Source organism: Cicer arietinum, chromosome 3, assembly GCF_000331145.2.
Source record: "Cicer arietinum cultivar CDC Frontier isolate Library 1 chromosome 3, Cicar.CDCFrontier_v2.0, whole genome shotgun sequence".
NCBI lineage: Eukaryota > Viridiplantae > Streptophyta > Magnoliopsida > Fabales > Fabaceae > Cicer > Cicer arietinum.
The window spans coordinates 76,246,784-76,258,450 of record NC_021162.2 but is presented as its reverse complement, the minus strand read 5'-3'; the positions used below and the strand labels follow the sequence as shown (position 1 = coordinate 76,258,450).

Sequence of the window (11,667 nt, the reverse complement as noted above, 5' to 3'; positions counted from 1 at the left end):
TCCGAATTAGATCATATCATATTTTTTCAATAGGCAAATTTTTTATTTAAAAAAAAAAAATTATTTAGCTAATAAAATTAGGCTACATGACACATAAAAAAACCTTTAAGTTTATCATATTGGTGTATTGAAGTAAATATGAATAATATCTTATATTACTATTATTATTATATTTAGATTTTGAAATTTATAATAAGATAGCAATGTGAACCGCGAAGTACAATGAACTATAACAACCATAGAGAATAAAACAGGATGATAATTTTTGCCTATTATTTTTTGTTTAAATTGTTTCAACATTATTATATTCAAACTACTATTTTTAGGGTTTAGGCTTATATATATATAATTTAAAATGAGAGTATAATATATCAGTTTAAGGATAAAAGATTTTATAATTCATTGAATATTAATAAAATAATTTATATTTATTTCTTTTTAATAAATTTAAATGTGTTAAGTAGAAGAATTGAGTTTTTCTTTTATTATTTAGAATTTAATTTATATACACTGAAAATATAAAAATATTTAATCAAATTATACAATAATATAATTTTTTTAAGTTAATTTCTAAAATATTTCTCCAAATAACTATTTGACGTGATTTGATTGATTGCATGTGTAGAAAAATTTTACACTTTATGATTTTTTTTGGTATGTACACTAAATATATATTAATCTCTATTATTTGTTATAAGATAAGATATAAAACTAACGCTTGAATTTTATTTTATTTTTTATGAATAAAACAACATTTGAAGAGAATAATTATTTTAAGATTTTCCGGAGTAAAATTTGGTGTTCCTTTTTACAACAAAACAATTTGATAATGTGGCCAATAAATCTTAGAGGAAATAAACTGTAAATAGATTCAATTCATTTAATTTGTAAATTTTCAATAAAACTAAGAATTTAAAATAAAAAATAATATAAATAAATTTGATTATAATCATGAAAAGTTGAATAAGTTAAACTTAAATAAAAATATCAAATTCATACATTGAATAAATTTTAAAATATGAATTACAATACAACTAAATAAATTAAATATATAATGAAAAAAAAAATTGACGAAAAAATAAAATAAAAGTTAGAAGTTACATTTGTCTATCTTTTTAGACGTCTAATTATAAAATAAAAGCTACATTTGTCTCTCGGAATGTGGATTTAATATGAAAATATAATTATTAGTTGAAAACATATTAATCAATATAAAACGTTAACAACAGTCAATTTAAAATTATATAAAAAAATCAATATAATAATTGAAAAAATAAACTTAAATAAACATTTTGTCCTTACAAAACCTAAATTTTGTTGATTTTAATCCCGTAAAAATACAACCGTTCTCATTTTAGTTATCAATGTTTAACGTTGTTAATTTTTTAAAATTATTAATTATTTAACCGTTAAAAGTTAACGGTGTTAAGCAATAACGTAGTAAAACAAAATCGCTTGATTCTTGTATAACTTGAACTATATTCTACAAGAAATAAAATCAAATTTGAATCTTGCATAACTTGAACTATATTCTATAAGAAATAAAATCAAATTTCTTACATTTTGTAACGACTAATTACATATTTAAATAAGTTTTTTTTACTCTATTTGGTTCCACGAGAACAACAATAAATATTTACATTAAATTCAATACTACTCGATAATCATAGTTGCGTAAAAATAATATTCGTACTTTTTATATTTAGACGCGTACCTCCAAATATTAATAAATATATGCGAATATAATTAGAAAAATAATTTATATACAAAAATTGTTATTTTTGTTGCATTATGTTTTTTCCTATTTTGATAAAAAAATAAAATAGTAACAAATAAAAACATTAATAAATTAACATATAAATAAAATATATAGCAAAATTCTATCATAAAAACCAATGATCTATATACATATATATGTAGATTTTTAAAATCTATTAATTATAAAAGTAAGATACATTTGATATTACATAACCACTTGTATTTCATCAATGTATATCAACATACTAGCTATTAATCAATGTATACTTTATCTACTTTCTATTATTTAGTGTATTATTTATTTTAACATACTAACTATAAATCAATATATCATTTGTTTAACCTCTATTATTCAATGTATTATTTGTTTTATCACTTATTAACCGATGTATATAATTTTCCTCCCATTCACATTTAGATTTACACTAAAAGTTCACAATATTTTTCCATTTCAAATCTAAATCACTTTCTTCTTACATAATTTTTCTCTCTCTTTTTCATTGATAATTGCAACAATCTATAATAAATTGTAGATTTTTTAATAATAAATATAAAAAAAAATATAGAATAAATATTTATCCCCAATAGTATATATAAAATAAAGAATAAATATTTATCACTACTAAATTGAATAAAAGTATAGGACAAATATATTTTATTGATAGACAAAAAAATAAAGAGTACATATTTGTTAATACGGGACAAATACTTATTACTAAAAAATATTAAAAAAAAAACACAAAATAAATATTTATATCTGATAAGTATAAAAAATACGAAACAAAGTTTTATCATATATATGTTGAATCATAGATTTGTGAATGATAAAAAAAAAAAAAAACTGCACGAGACAAATATTTATCAATAATAAATATTTAAAAAATAAGAAAAAAATATTTATCACCCATAAAATATAAAAAAATATGGACAAATATTTATTATTAATAATAATAACAAAATAAATATTTATCATGGATAAATCTAAAATAATACGTGACAAATATTTGTCATTAATATACAAAAATTATAAGACAAATATTTGTCAATGATACATAAAAAAAGATGTGATACATAAAAAAAGATGAATATTAATTACAAGATATATTTTGTCGATTTTTAAAATAAACTACAAGATAAATATTTATCACTGATAAATATAATAAAAATATATTACAAAGTACACTTATTTTTTATATATCTTATAAATAAAAGTGATAATACTTATAATATATTAATTATAATTTATTATTAAAATCATACACAAGATAAATATTTATCATTAGAAAATCATCTAAAATTAATTTTTTTTATATTTTCTACATAAAAATAAGAATAATTATAATATATTAAATATAAAAAAACTATGGATAAGACATTAGACATTATCATTTGATAAAGGACTATGCAAAAAATTTAAATTAATTATTTAATGTTTAAAATTTCGGTCAATTTTGTGTATGATATTATAACGAAAACTATTTTAATAATAAATTAAATGAAGAGACTTTTATGCAAATAAATGGTATATTTGAAAGATTACATTGATAATTCAATTCAAGTGTATACATGATTGCATCTCAAATTAAGAAATTGTTACTTAGATGCTTGCGAATATACAAATATCTATGTTATATGTAAACAAATATAATACAATGGTATCAATTTTATTAATTTATATAATGGGAAGATATCTCGGATATAAATACTTTTAATTCTATATGCGAATGTTAATTATCCAGCAGATTGTATCTACGGTATCAAATTTATAATGACCAAAATAAAGATGCAAGATTTGGAATTTGGCAAATGTTTAGATTTTTGAAAGCAGAGAAGTGAGAAGGAAAAAGTTTGAGTGGTCTCCATTTTGTGCTTCACAATCTTCGTTCATTCATTCATTCATGTCTCAACCCAACCGCCAGGTTACCTCTCTTCTTCTTTCTTTCATTCTCTCTTTGCTTCTTATTTTATTTTATTTTACTGCATTACTTAAATTTTAACATTGATAAAGCTGTAACCTTTTTATTTGCCGCAAAAAAAGGGTTATGTACCAAACTGCATCTGAAGTTGTTTTCTAACTTATTTTAAGAATCTAAGGGTTTGTGTACTTTTTTCAAAACCTAGAACTTGTTGCATGTTGTTCATGGTTTCAAGTAAATTTTTGTAATTTGGCACTGTACTTTTTGTTACACTTCATTATTTTTGTCCTTCTTAACGTTGTAACCTTGTTGTTTGTCGTTTTTTCAGTTGAATCTAAATAATGATAATATAGAGAGCTTTAGCGATCAGATCAAACAGCACGAAGACAATATTGAGTTCCTTAATTCTCAATCGAATCGTCTAACTGAGTCCGTACTCGACTTACAAGGTATGTTCAGAAATTGATCCTTGTGTGCATTTTTATTATTCTCAGCTAGGGGTAAATGATTATCATGATTTATGAGAGTGTGATTAGTATTTAAGATTAATTAGACAACTCAATACAATATCACGTCATTATTCATTAGCAATGAAACACAAACACAGACATCTGACACTGATAGGTAACACCAATACTCATTTAAGATATGGAAGTGATTGAATGTAATTACATGGATAGGACACCAAACACGCCTTCAATCCAAGGTGTCAGTGCTACATTGTAATTTGTAGAGATGTCGCTTTAGTCTAGTTAAGCATTTCCTATCTCCATTCTCCAACATTTTTTGGCTGATGATGTTTTTAGTGAGTCTTGGAAGGTACCATTCAGCTAATGTAATTTCATTGGAGAATGGGAATGGTGCATTTCATACTGAAGAGGAAACAGCGGAACAGATATTGAAGAAAGAGAACTCTGCTGCTAGCATATTTTGTTGGATCAAATCTAATTCTCAGACATCAAATTTGGCATTTGTAAAGGATGCTGTCGGTGTTGTGGCAACACTTGCCAGGGTTGAGAGTGATGATCTCAGCAGGTAAATATCAGCTTTTTTCTTCTTCATATCTTTACACCCTTTGTTCATTTGGCTTCAATCTTGCAGCAGGAAATATCTGTTATGGTCTCATTTGATTTAACATATTTTGCTATAGTAACTACTAGTTATTCTATTTTAATACAACCATTAAAATCTCTATAGTCAATAGCGGTTTAGTGGTACCCTAGGCACTATGCAAAATGCTGTTGCATCAAGGATTTGAGTGTCGGCCAAATGCAGCCGCGACGCTGAATCTTTTGTAAAACCAAGCTTTTCCTCGTGTACTTTTTATTTTTTATTTTTTTCATTTCTTCTCTTTTATTGGAGAGGATACTTTGACTCGGGCGGATGTTGCTAATGTGGCTGGAGTTGGTGAGCCGACACACAACAGTCCTTAGGCAACAAAAAAGAATGAGGAAACAAGCGGCCCCGACAGGCATAAAGGCAGAGCTAGAATAAGAAAATGCAGAACAAATGAGGTTTAGTAGTAAAGAGAATGAACATGATGATGAGGAAGAACTCATAGATAGCGATTCCATTTAATGGAATCACAAATGGAATCACTTGTTTTTATTTTAAAAATGCCAGATAAGTTATTTTATTTAGAGGTTTGAATACTAGTAACAACAGTAAACTTTAATTATTAGTTTTAAATGTGTTTAGTTTTGTGTATTCTTCTATTTTTGCAGTTTTATATGTTACCATGGTGTAAATTTCTTGTATTGTTTCCCTAAACTTTGACACAGCCATACCACTACCTGCTATACCACTGTAGCATTTTGGGGGTTATCTGCTATCTATGATTGACTGCATAGATTAAAATACATCATGCAGACCATTCGTGTAACATAATTAGTGAAGTTTCGAATCACATTAATGTTAGTATAAATTTTCATACTTGTCTGGCACACTCCAATTTTTTCTAGTTTATGTTTTACTAGCTAAGTAATTAAAAAATAAGCTACTTTTATTGTTATTATTACTATTATTATTATTATTATTATTATTATTATTATTTATTTTTATTATTCTGAAAAATGGCAATTTTGTCTGAAACAGGATCCTCTCTGAGTATCTGGGTTTGGAGACAATGCTTGCAATAGTCTGCAGTACTAATGAAGGCGTTAAAGCACTGGAGAAGTATGATCCAGAAGGCACGATAAACTGTAATGGTGGTTTGCATGGAATTGGATCGAGAACTGAAAGAAGAATAAAGGGCCGATTTGTTGTCATATGTCTTGAAGATTTAAGGCAAGTTATATTTATGAGTGTTTGTGTGGGCGTGCTTGCTATCGCATGTGAGTTTTTCACACAATTGATTGATGTAGTAAGATATATACAGACCTTATTTAGGACTAATTCTTGTGGCCCTTGTGCATGGTATTGATGTATATCACTCTTCATAAGATGTGAAAAACTCGTATTGCAAGTACACACACATAACTGCTGAAGCTCTTTGCTTTTAAATTTTAAAGCACTGCTGTATTTCTTTAATTCCAGACCATTTGTTGGAGGTTTTGTCGCCAACGATCCACAAAAGAAGCTGGCTCTTCCAAAGCCGAGATTACCTAACGGGGAGTGCCCACCTGGGTTTCTTGATTATGCAGTGAACATGATCCATCTCGATACAAATAGATTGTCTTTTCTTACTGCCAGTGGGCACGGTCTTAGAGAGACATTGTTTTATGGCCTTTTTTCTCGCTTACAAATATATAAAACCCGGAATGAAATGCTGCTTGCTTTACCATGCATTAATGATGGAGCATTGTCATTAGACGGGGGAATGATCAGAAAATGTGGTATGTTTGCTCTTGGTAGTAGGTCAGTATCAAATTAACCTTCTCCTTTTTAATGCATGCTTGATTTAGATGATTCTCTCGCCTTTTTGGACCCTCTCCTTATGGCTAACACTTCCAATCCAATCTTGTGAGTATCTTTGAGAGAGAAATTATTCCCTAATAAAATTTGTTCATTTCAATAATATCATAAGAAACGTGTTTCGTTGATTCCATTGATTTATTTTTCAATTATAATGATAAGGATATGCAATTGAAATCATTAACCTTTAGACAATGTGTATTTTTTCACTCACATTTTGATGTTTGAAAATAAAATATTAGACAGTTTTTGTCGTTCGGAAATAAACTTCTGAAATATTTAGATGTAGTAGCAAAAACCGGAGGTGGTAATAGTTTGCACAATAAAAAGCCGTTCTTGACTTTATTTAGACTTCTTTTTAGACTTTATTTATACTACTGTATTAAGACTTTATTTAGACTTCTTTTTAGACTTTATTTATACTACTGTATTAAGACGATAAACTTATGTTTCTTTTTTTTGGATGTAGAAAAGATGTAGAAGTGAAGTTTCCTCTAATCGGTGGAGAACCGGACGTACCTCCAGATTATATTGAAGCTGAAGATGTGGTGAGGAGGCTGAAATGGGAAACCTCTAAACTTGCTGCTGATATACAAAGAGAGCAGCAGTTGCTGGACTTTAGAAAAGGCAGCAGCAACACCACAAGCCAAACCTAAAATGTTGTTTGCAGATATTTGGTTTCAACCTAAAATGATCCATCTATAACCGCAACAAGTTTTGTGTATTAGTAGTAGTATGTTCATTTTGTAGTCACGGGTCAAGAGGCCTATGTGCTAAATACATTTTCATGGTGTAGCTATGCTTTTGCTCAATGCCTACGTCTATTGAGTCAAAAGGATGTTTTGTTTAGCTTATCCTTTTGAATGTTGTAACTCTTTACCATCAATTATAAACTCGTTCTCTGATAAAATCATTGCATAGACTTCTTATTCCTAATATTGTCAAAATTCATACATTTTTTCTTAATGGTTTGCTTAATTGTGGATTAAATAATTGTTGCTAATATTCAGTATTACAAAACTGCTCCAAATCTTATTTATTAACACTAATTATTTATTATTTGTATAGTAATACTAAATAGTTCAATTGCTTATTTCAATAGTACTACTAATACTATCATATGATTAAAATAATAGTGATATATTTTCTCACAAATTTGTCTTCATATCATTTTTAAGATTATTATACTTTACAAATTTTCTTGAGGAAATATTTATTTCGTGCACATCACAGGTACCTACAGTAATTCCCAACGGTTGCAAGTTTATAAATCAATCAGCCAATAACTTCATAAAAATGACTGACAAACTACCATAATTTAGGAACACTTAATTACAGCCATCTCCAACAGTTTTTAGAAATGTGTCCTTTTTGGCCACAAATATAACATGTTATGTTCTTGCCATTGGATTCAAACTTGTGAAAACCTGGTGGTGACTTAATGTCAGCCTCCCTAGGTCCCTCTCTATTGGCATGGTGAGATCTTACACTTACACTCTCAGAAGGAGATTCACCCTTTTTTTTTTATTCCATTGCGAGATTCTTCTTCTTTCGTTATCAGTTCCATTAACTTCCAGAAAGGTAGATGCTCCTCACGCATTAAGTTGATGCAAAAGTCTTCCCATGATAATGGAAGCTTCGAAATGATGACACTAACATGAAAGTTCTCCTCAATTTGCATTCCAGACGCGGCAATAGAGTCTGCAAGGTTATTAATTTCTTGAACTTGGTCAACAACTGTTTTTTCATCAACCATTTGAAATTCAATATATTTTTTCACCTGATATCTCTTGGTTCTATGTTTCTCATACAGATAAATAAACTTTAAATCTTCCCATAACTCCTTAGCACTCATTTTTCTTTTTGCATACTTGTTGAATAGATTATCAGATAAATGGCTCAAGATGTTGCGACGACATGTTAAATTGTCAATTACCCATCTATTTTCAGCAGCTTTGTTTTCAGCCATTTCTCCAGTGCAAGCATCTCTTTCCCCTAATGTAGCATTTGGGCATGGATTAGTAAGCACATATTTAATCTTTAACTGTTCCAAGAGTAATTCCATTTGTTGAGCCCAAACTTGGTAATTCTTCCCATCAAAACGGACTATCTCAATAGGAACAAGCTCAACAGGAACATCAACAACTGAGGTTGAAACTTTTTCATTTCTCTTGCAAGCAACTGTACTTGAAACTTCTCTATTTTTCTTGCCATTAGGCTCTGATCTGCATTGTTTTGATTATGTGCTGCAGGTTAGACCAGTCTATGAATATGTCTTCAGTTTTCATTTTCACTGCTATTCAAAAACGTTTTACAATGGACTTATGCACAAATAAATGCCTAGCAACATGTATTCTTTTAAGGAAAAAAGTGAGTAGTAAATATACAGAATATTGCAGAAATTTCTCCAACTAAAATACAATATCGAGTATCATATATCAGGCAGTTACTAAAGATCAACAAGCAGAGAAAATAAGTGAAACAAGATTCTTCATGTGTGGATCCCTCAACCACATTTTGACTTTTTTTTAAAAAGGATTTTGATACTTCAATGTTAAATATCATTCCAAATTAAGAAATTTTCACAATTCATGTGATCTCGTAGCTTGACAGTCAACATTGAATACTCACCTTATCCTTCCTTCCAACTTTGTGATAGCTTCCTCTATAGCAGGAACACTATTCTTGAAGGTTGACCATTGTTCAGAAGATAAACTTATCCCTGAAATAAGCGGTACAGAAAAGGAATGTGTTTAGTTTCGAAATTCAGATTTATAAAGTTATCAACAAACAGGGAAAGAACAAACCCATAACAGCATTCAGAGAGACAAACTCCAACTTCAACAAAGAGCAACTAGCAAGAAACAACATAGATTTTCACATTATAATGGGGCTATCTTTCCATAAGCTACTATGTATCAAGGTTATCTAATGATGGATCGGAATAACTGTTTTTGAAATCGTACATCAAATCTTATTATGAATCGTAAGATGCATAATAAATTAAATTATGACAATTTTTAGTAGAACCAAATGACATAAAATAAAAAAAGACAAGCTGATGTATCATAACAACTTCGAAAATCTTATTTGAATCTCCTTTTTCCTTTTCTTTTGACCCATTGCCCCACTAATATCACAAAAGAGCAATGGGTGGAAAGAGAGAGCAAGTCGGAACCAAAGAGATAGTACTGCCTTCTAACAAGACAACGGGAACCAAACAACACAGGAAGTTGGGCACAGAGCACTGTGTAGCAATTAGCAGGAAGAATTGAAAGCAACATAGGAGGTAGTCGGGGACCTAAAACGCAATGTGCTAGGGTTGTTGTTTATGATTTTGAGGGTTTAATTTCGGCTATTCCTGTCCCATTTAAGGAAAATATCGCAAACAACTAAAATCAACCTTAGAAGGCATTTTCAAAACCAGGTAGTGTTACTCGCCCATTTCTGGCTTCACCTGGAACAGAATATATTCGCGCTTCTGTCCCCTTTTTTCCATTTCTGAATCATACAATAGATTCCATATTTGCGATTCAGCATATATAATCATAACTGAACCCGCGATTCATATGAGAAATCAATTCAACCTGTGATTACTATCAGAAGGCTTCCATTTTGTTGTGTATCGGTATACCATTTGTACAATATTAACTACACTGCTATGAATGGTTGACATCCAAAAAACACAATTCAAAATGTTACTTAACTAAGAACATTCCAGATTACATACAAATACAAACCCTTAAAATATGCTCGTCAATGAGTGTTAAAAGAACTTGTATACTAAGTTAAGTATAAGAAAACTAAGATGTTAACATTTCATAATAATGTCCTAGGGCAAAGTACTTGTGAGCCAACTCAAGCAACACTTGCAGTGTAAAGCATGGCACCAAAGCAGAAAATAATGCAAGAAAACGGATCTACAAGAAAAACAAGCATTAGAAAGGTAAGCTTATAACACTGGGAATCAAGCAATCACCTTTAGAAGTGGGAAGCTGTTTTCCATCTTTTTTATAGAACTCCCTAATTGACACCAATGTCGTTCCTTTGAAATCTCGGACTACCACATTCCTCTTGGTTGATAGCTACATCAAGCAAACAACATCTCTTAAGATCAATAACTAGAAAAGTAGTATCTAATATCTGCAAAACTTGACAAAGGCGTAGAATGAAGCCCACATGCAGCAAATCTTTCAAACGTAAAAATTAAAAACCCTAAATATTACAAACAATAAATGAATAAAATCAAAGTTCCATTTTTCCTCCATATAATAAACCTTAATAAGGGCATAATAAACGTAAAGTTTAGGGCTTTTATATGATTCACGCCACAATACTAATAACTGCATTGTAAAATTAAAATTTGAATAATAAATGATCATGCAAGATTTTGTAATGTGTAGAGTAATTGAATCACCTGACAAATAAAGCGTTCGGAGTCATCGTTTCTGCGTTTAATAACTCTCAACGCCTCAGTGAACTCTTCTTCGAGCGGTTCTTTGGGAATTACCACCGGCACCTCTGTGGTTTCTTGTGGCGGTTTCTCGTCGGTGGCGATTGAAAGAAGATAAGATTCGATGATGTTTCTGACAAAATGCTTACTGTGTGGGTCGGAGAGGTCGACACCGAGTCGCTCAGAGGCGGCAACTCGGATAGTAAACTCAGTGGTTTCTTGAATGTTGGATTTTTTCAGTATATCTAAAACCATGTCTTCTACTTTGCGTCGAGTTTCGGCTTCCATTATGCAACATACGATTTCGGGGGGAAACTGAGAGTTGTGACCATTTATTCCGCAAAACAAATTGAATTTAATTGGTTCTGTTCAGTTCTTATTCCACAAATCAACACGTGTGACAAAAGATTATGAAATTTCAAAATTAATAAAATAAAAATTAAATAATAGATTCCACCGAGACTTGAACTCGGGTTACTGGATTCAGAGTCCAATGTCCTAACCGCTAGACCATGGAACCATTTGTTGATGTTAAATGAAATGGAATTTTATTTCTACCTATACCTGAATTTTATAACTACACAAATAATGTTTCGTGTGTGTTTTTTTTTTTTTTTTTTTTTTAGA

The 11,667-nt window shown here is 29.5% G+C and overlaps 2 protein-coding genes and 1 non-coding gene across 5 annotated transcripts; 1 reads left to right on the top strand and 2 right to left on the bottom strand.

The window, feature by feature from the left end:
- The first annotated feature begins 3,512 nt into the window (after nt 1–3,512).
- On the top strand, nt 3,513–7,523 carry LOC101513030 (protein DEFECTIVE IN MERISTEM SILENCING 3-like). 2 transcript variants are annotated; one of them, XM_027332353.2, is made up of 6 exons: nt 3,513–3,677; nt 4,003–4,123; nt 4,481–4,709; nt 5,769–5,960; nt 6,210–6,530; nt 7,062–7,268. In XM_027332353.2, the coding sequence occupies exons 1-6, from the start codon at nt 3,657–3,659 to the stop codon at nt 7,120–7,122; spliced, it is 945 nt and encodes a 314-aa protein (XP_027188154.1). In that variant the 5' UTR covers nt 3,513–3,656; the 3' UTR covers nt 7,123–7,268. The 2 variants fall into 2 exon arrangements, with proteins under 2 accessions (XP_027188154.1, XP_004494831.1); XM_004494774.4 differs by having other exon boundaries at nt 3,516–3,677; nt 7,057–7,523.
- A 364-nt stretch (nt 7,524–7,887) lies between these two features.
- Nucleotides 7,888–11,410, bottom strand: LOC101512708 (RNA polymerase II transcriptional coactivator KELP). 2 transcript variants are annotated; one of them, XM_027332348.2, is made up of 5 exons: nt 11,005–11,410; nt 10,567–10,672; nt 9,219–9,309; nt 8,524–8,812; nt 8,035–8,288 (listed from the first exon to the last, which is right to left on the bottom strand). In XM_027332348.2, the coding sequence occupies exons 1-5, from the start codon at nt 11,326–11,328 to the stop codon at nt 8,187–8,189; spliced, it is 912 nt and encodes a 303-aa protein (XP_027188149.1). In that variant the 5' UTR covers nt 11,329–11,410; the 3' UTR covers nt 8,035–8,186. The 2 variants fall into 2 exon arrangements, with proteins under 2 accessions (XP_004494830.1, XP_027188149.1); XM_004494773.4 differs by having other exon boundaries at nt 7,888–8,812; nt 11,005–11,408.
- Nucleotides 11,411–11,488: 78 nt separating this feature from the next.
- TRNAQ-CUG (transfer RNA glutamine (anticodon CUG)) lies at nt 11,489–11,560 on the bottom strand. The gene has a single exon. It is a non-coding gene; the product is annotated as a tRNA-Gln (tRNA).
- Nucleotides 11,561–11,667: the final 107 nt, after the last annotated feature.

Bases quoted from the DNA above. Each gene is read 5' to 3' on its own strand.
- LOC101513030 (XM_004494774.4), top strand. From the start codon at position 3,657: ATGTCTCAACCCAACCGCCAG. The intron at 3,678-4,002 runs GTTACCTCTCTT...TCGTTTTTTCAG, and splicing joins TGTCTCAACCCAACCGCCAG to TTGAATCTAAATAATGATAA. The intron at 4,124-4,480 runs GTATGTTCAGAA...TGATGTTTTTAG, and splicing joins GTCCGTACTCGACTTACAAG to TGAGTCTTGGAAGGTACCAT.
- LOC101512708 (XM_004494773.4), bottom strand. From the start codon at position 11,328: ATGGAAGCCGAAACTCGACGCAAAGTAGAAGACATGGTTTTAGATATA. The intron at 10,673-11,004 runs GTGATTCAATTA...TGCTTGATGTAG, and splicing joins CCGAACGCTTTATTTGTCAG to CTATCAACCAAGAGGAATGT. The intron at 9,310-10,566 runs GTGATTGCTTGA...CGCTTATTTCAG, and splicing joins ACAGCTTCCCACTTCTAAAG to GGATAAGTTTATCTTCTGAA.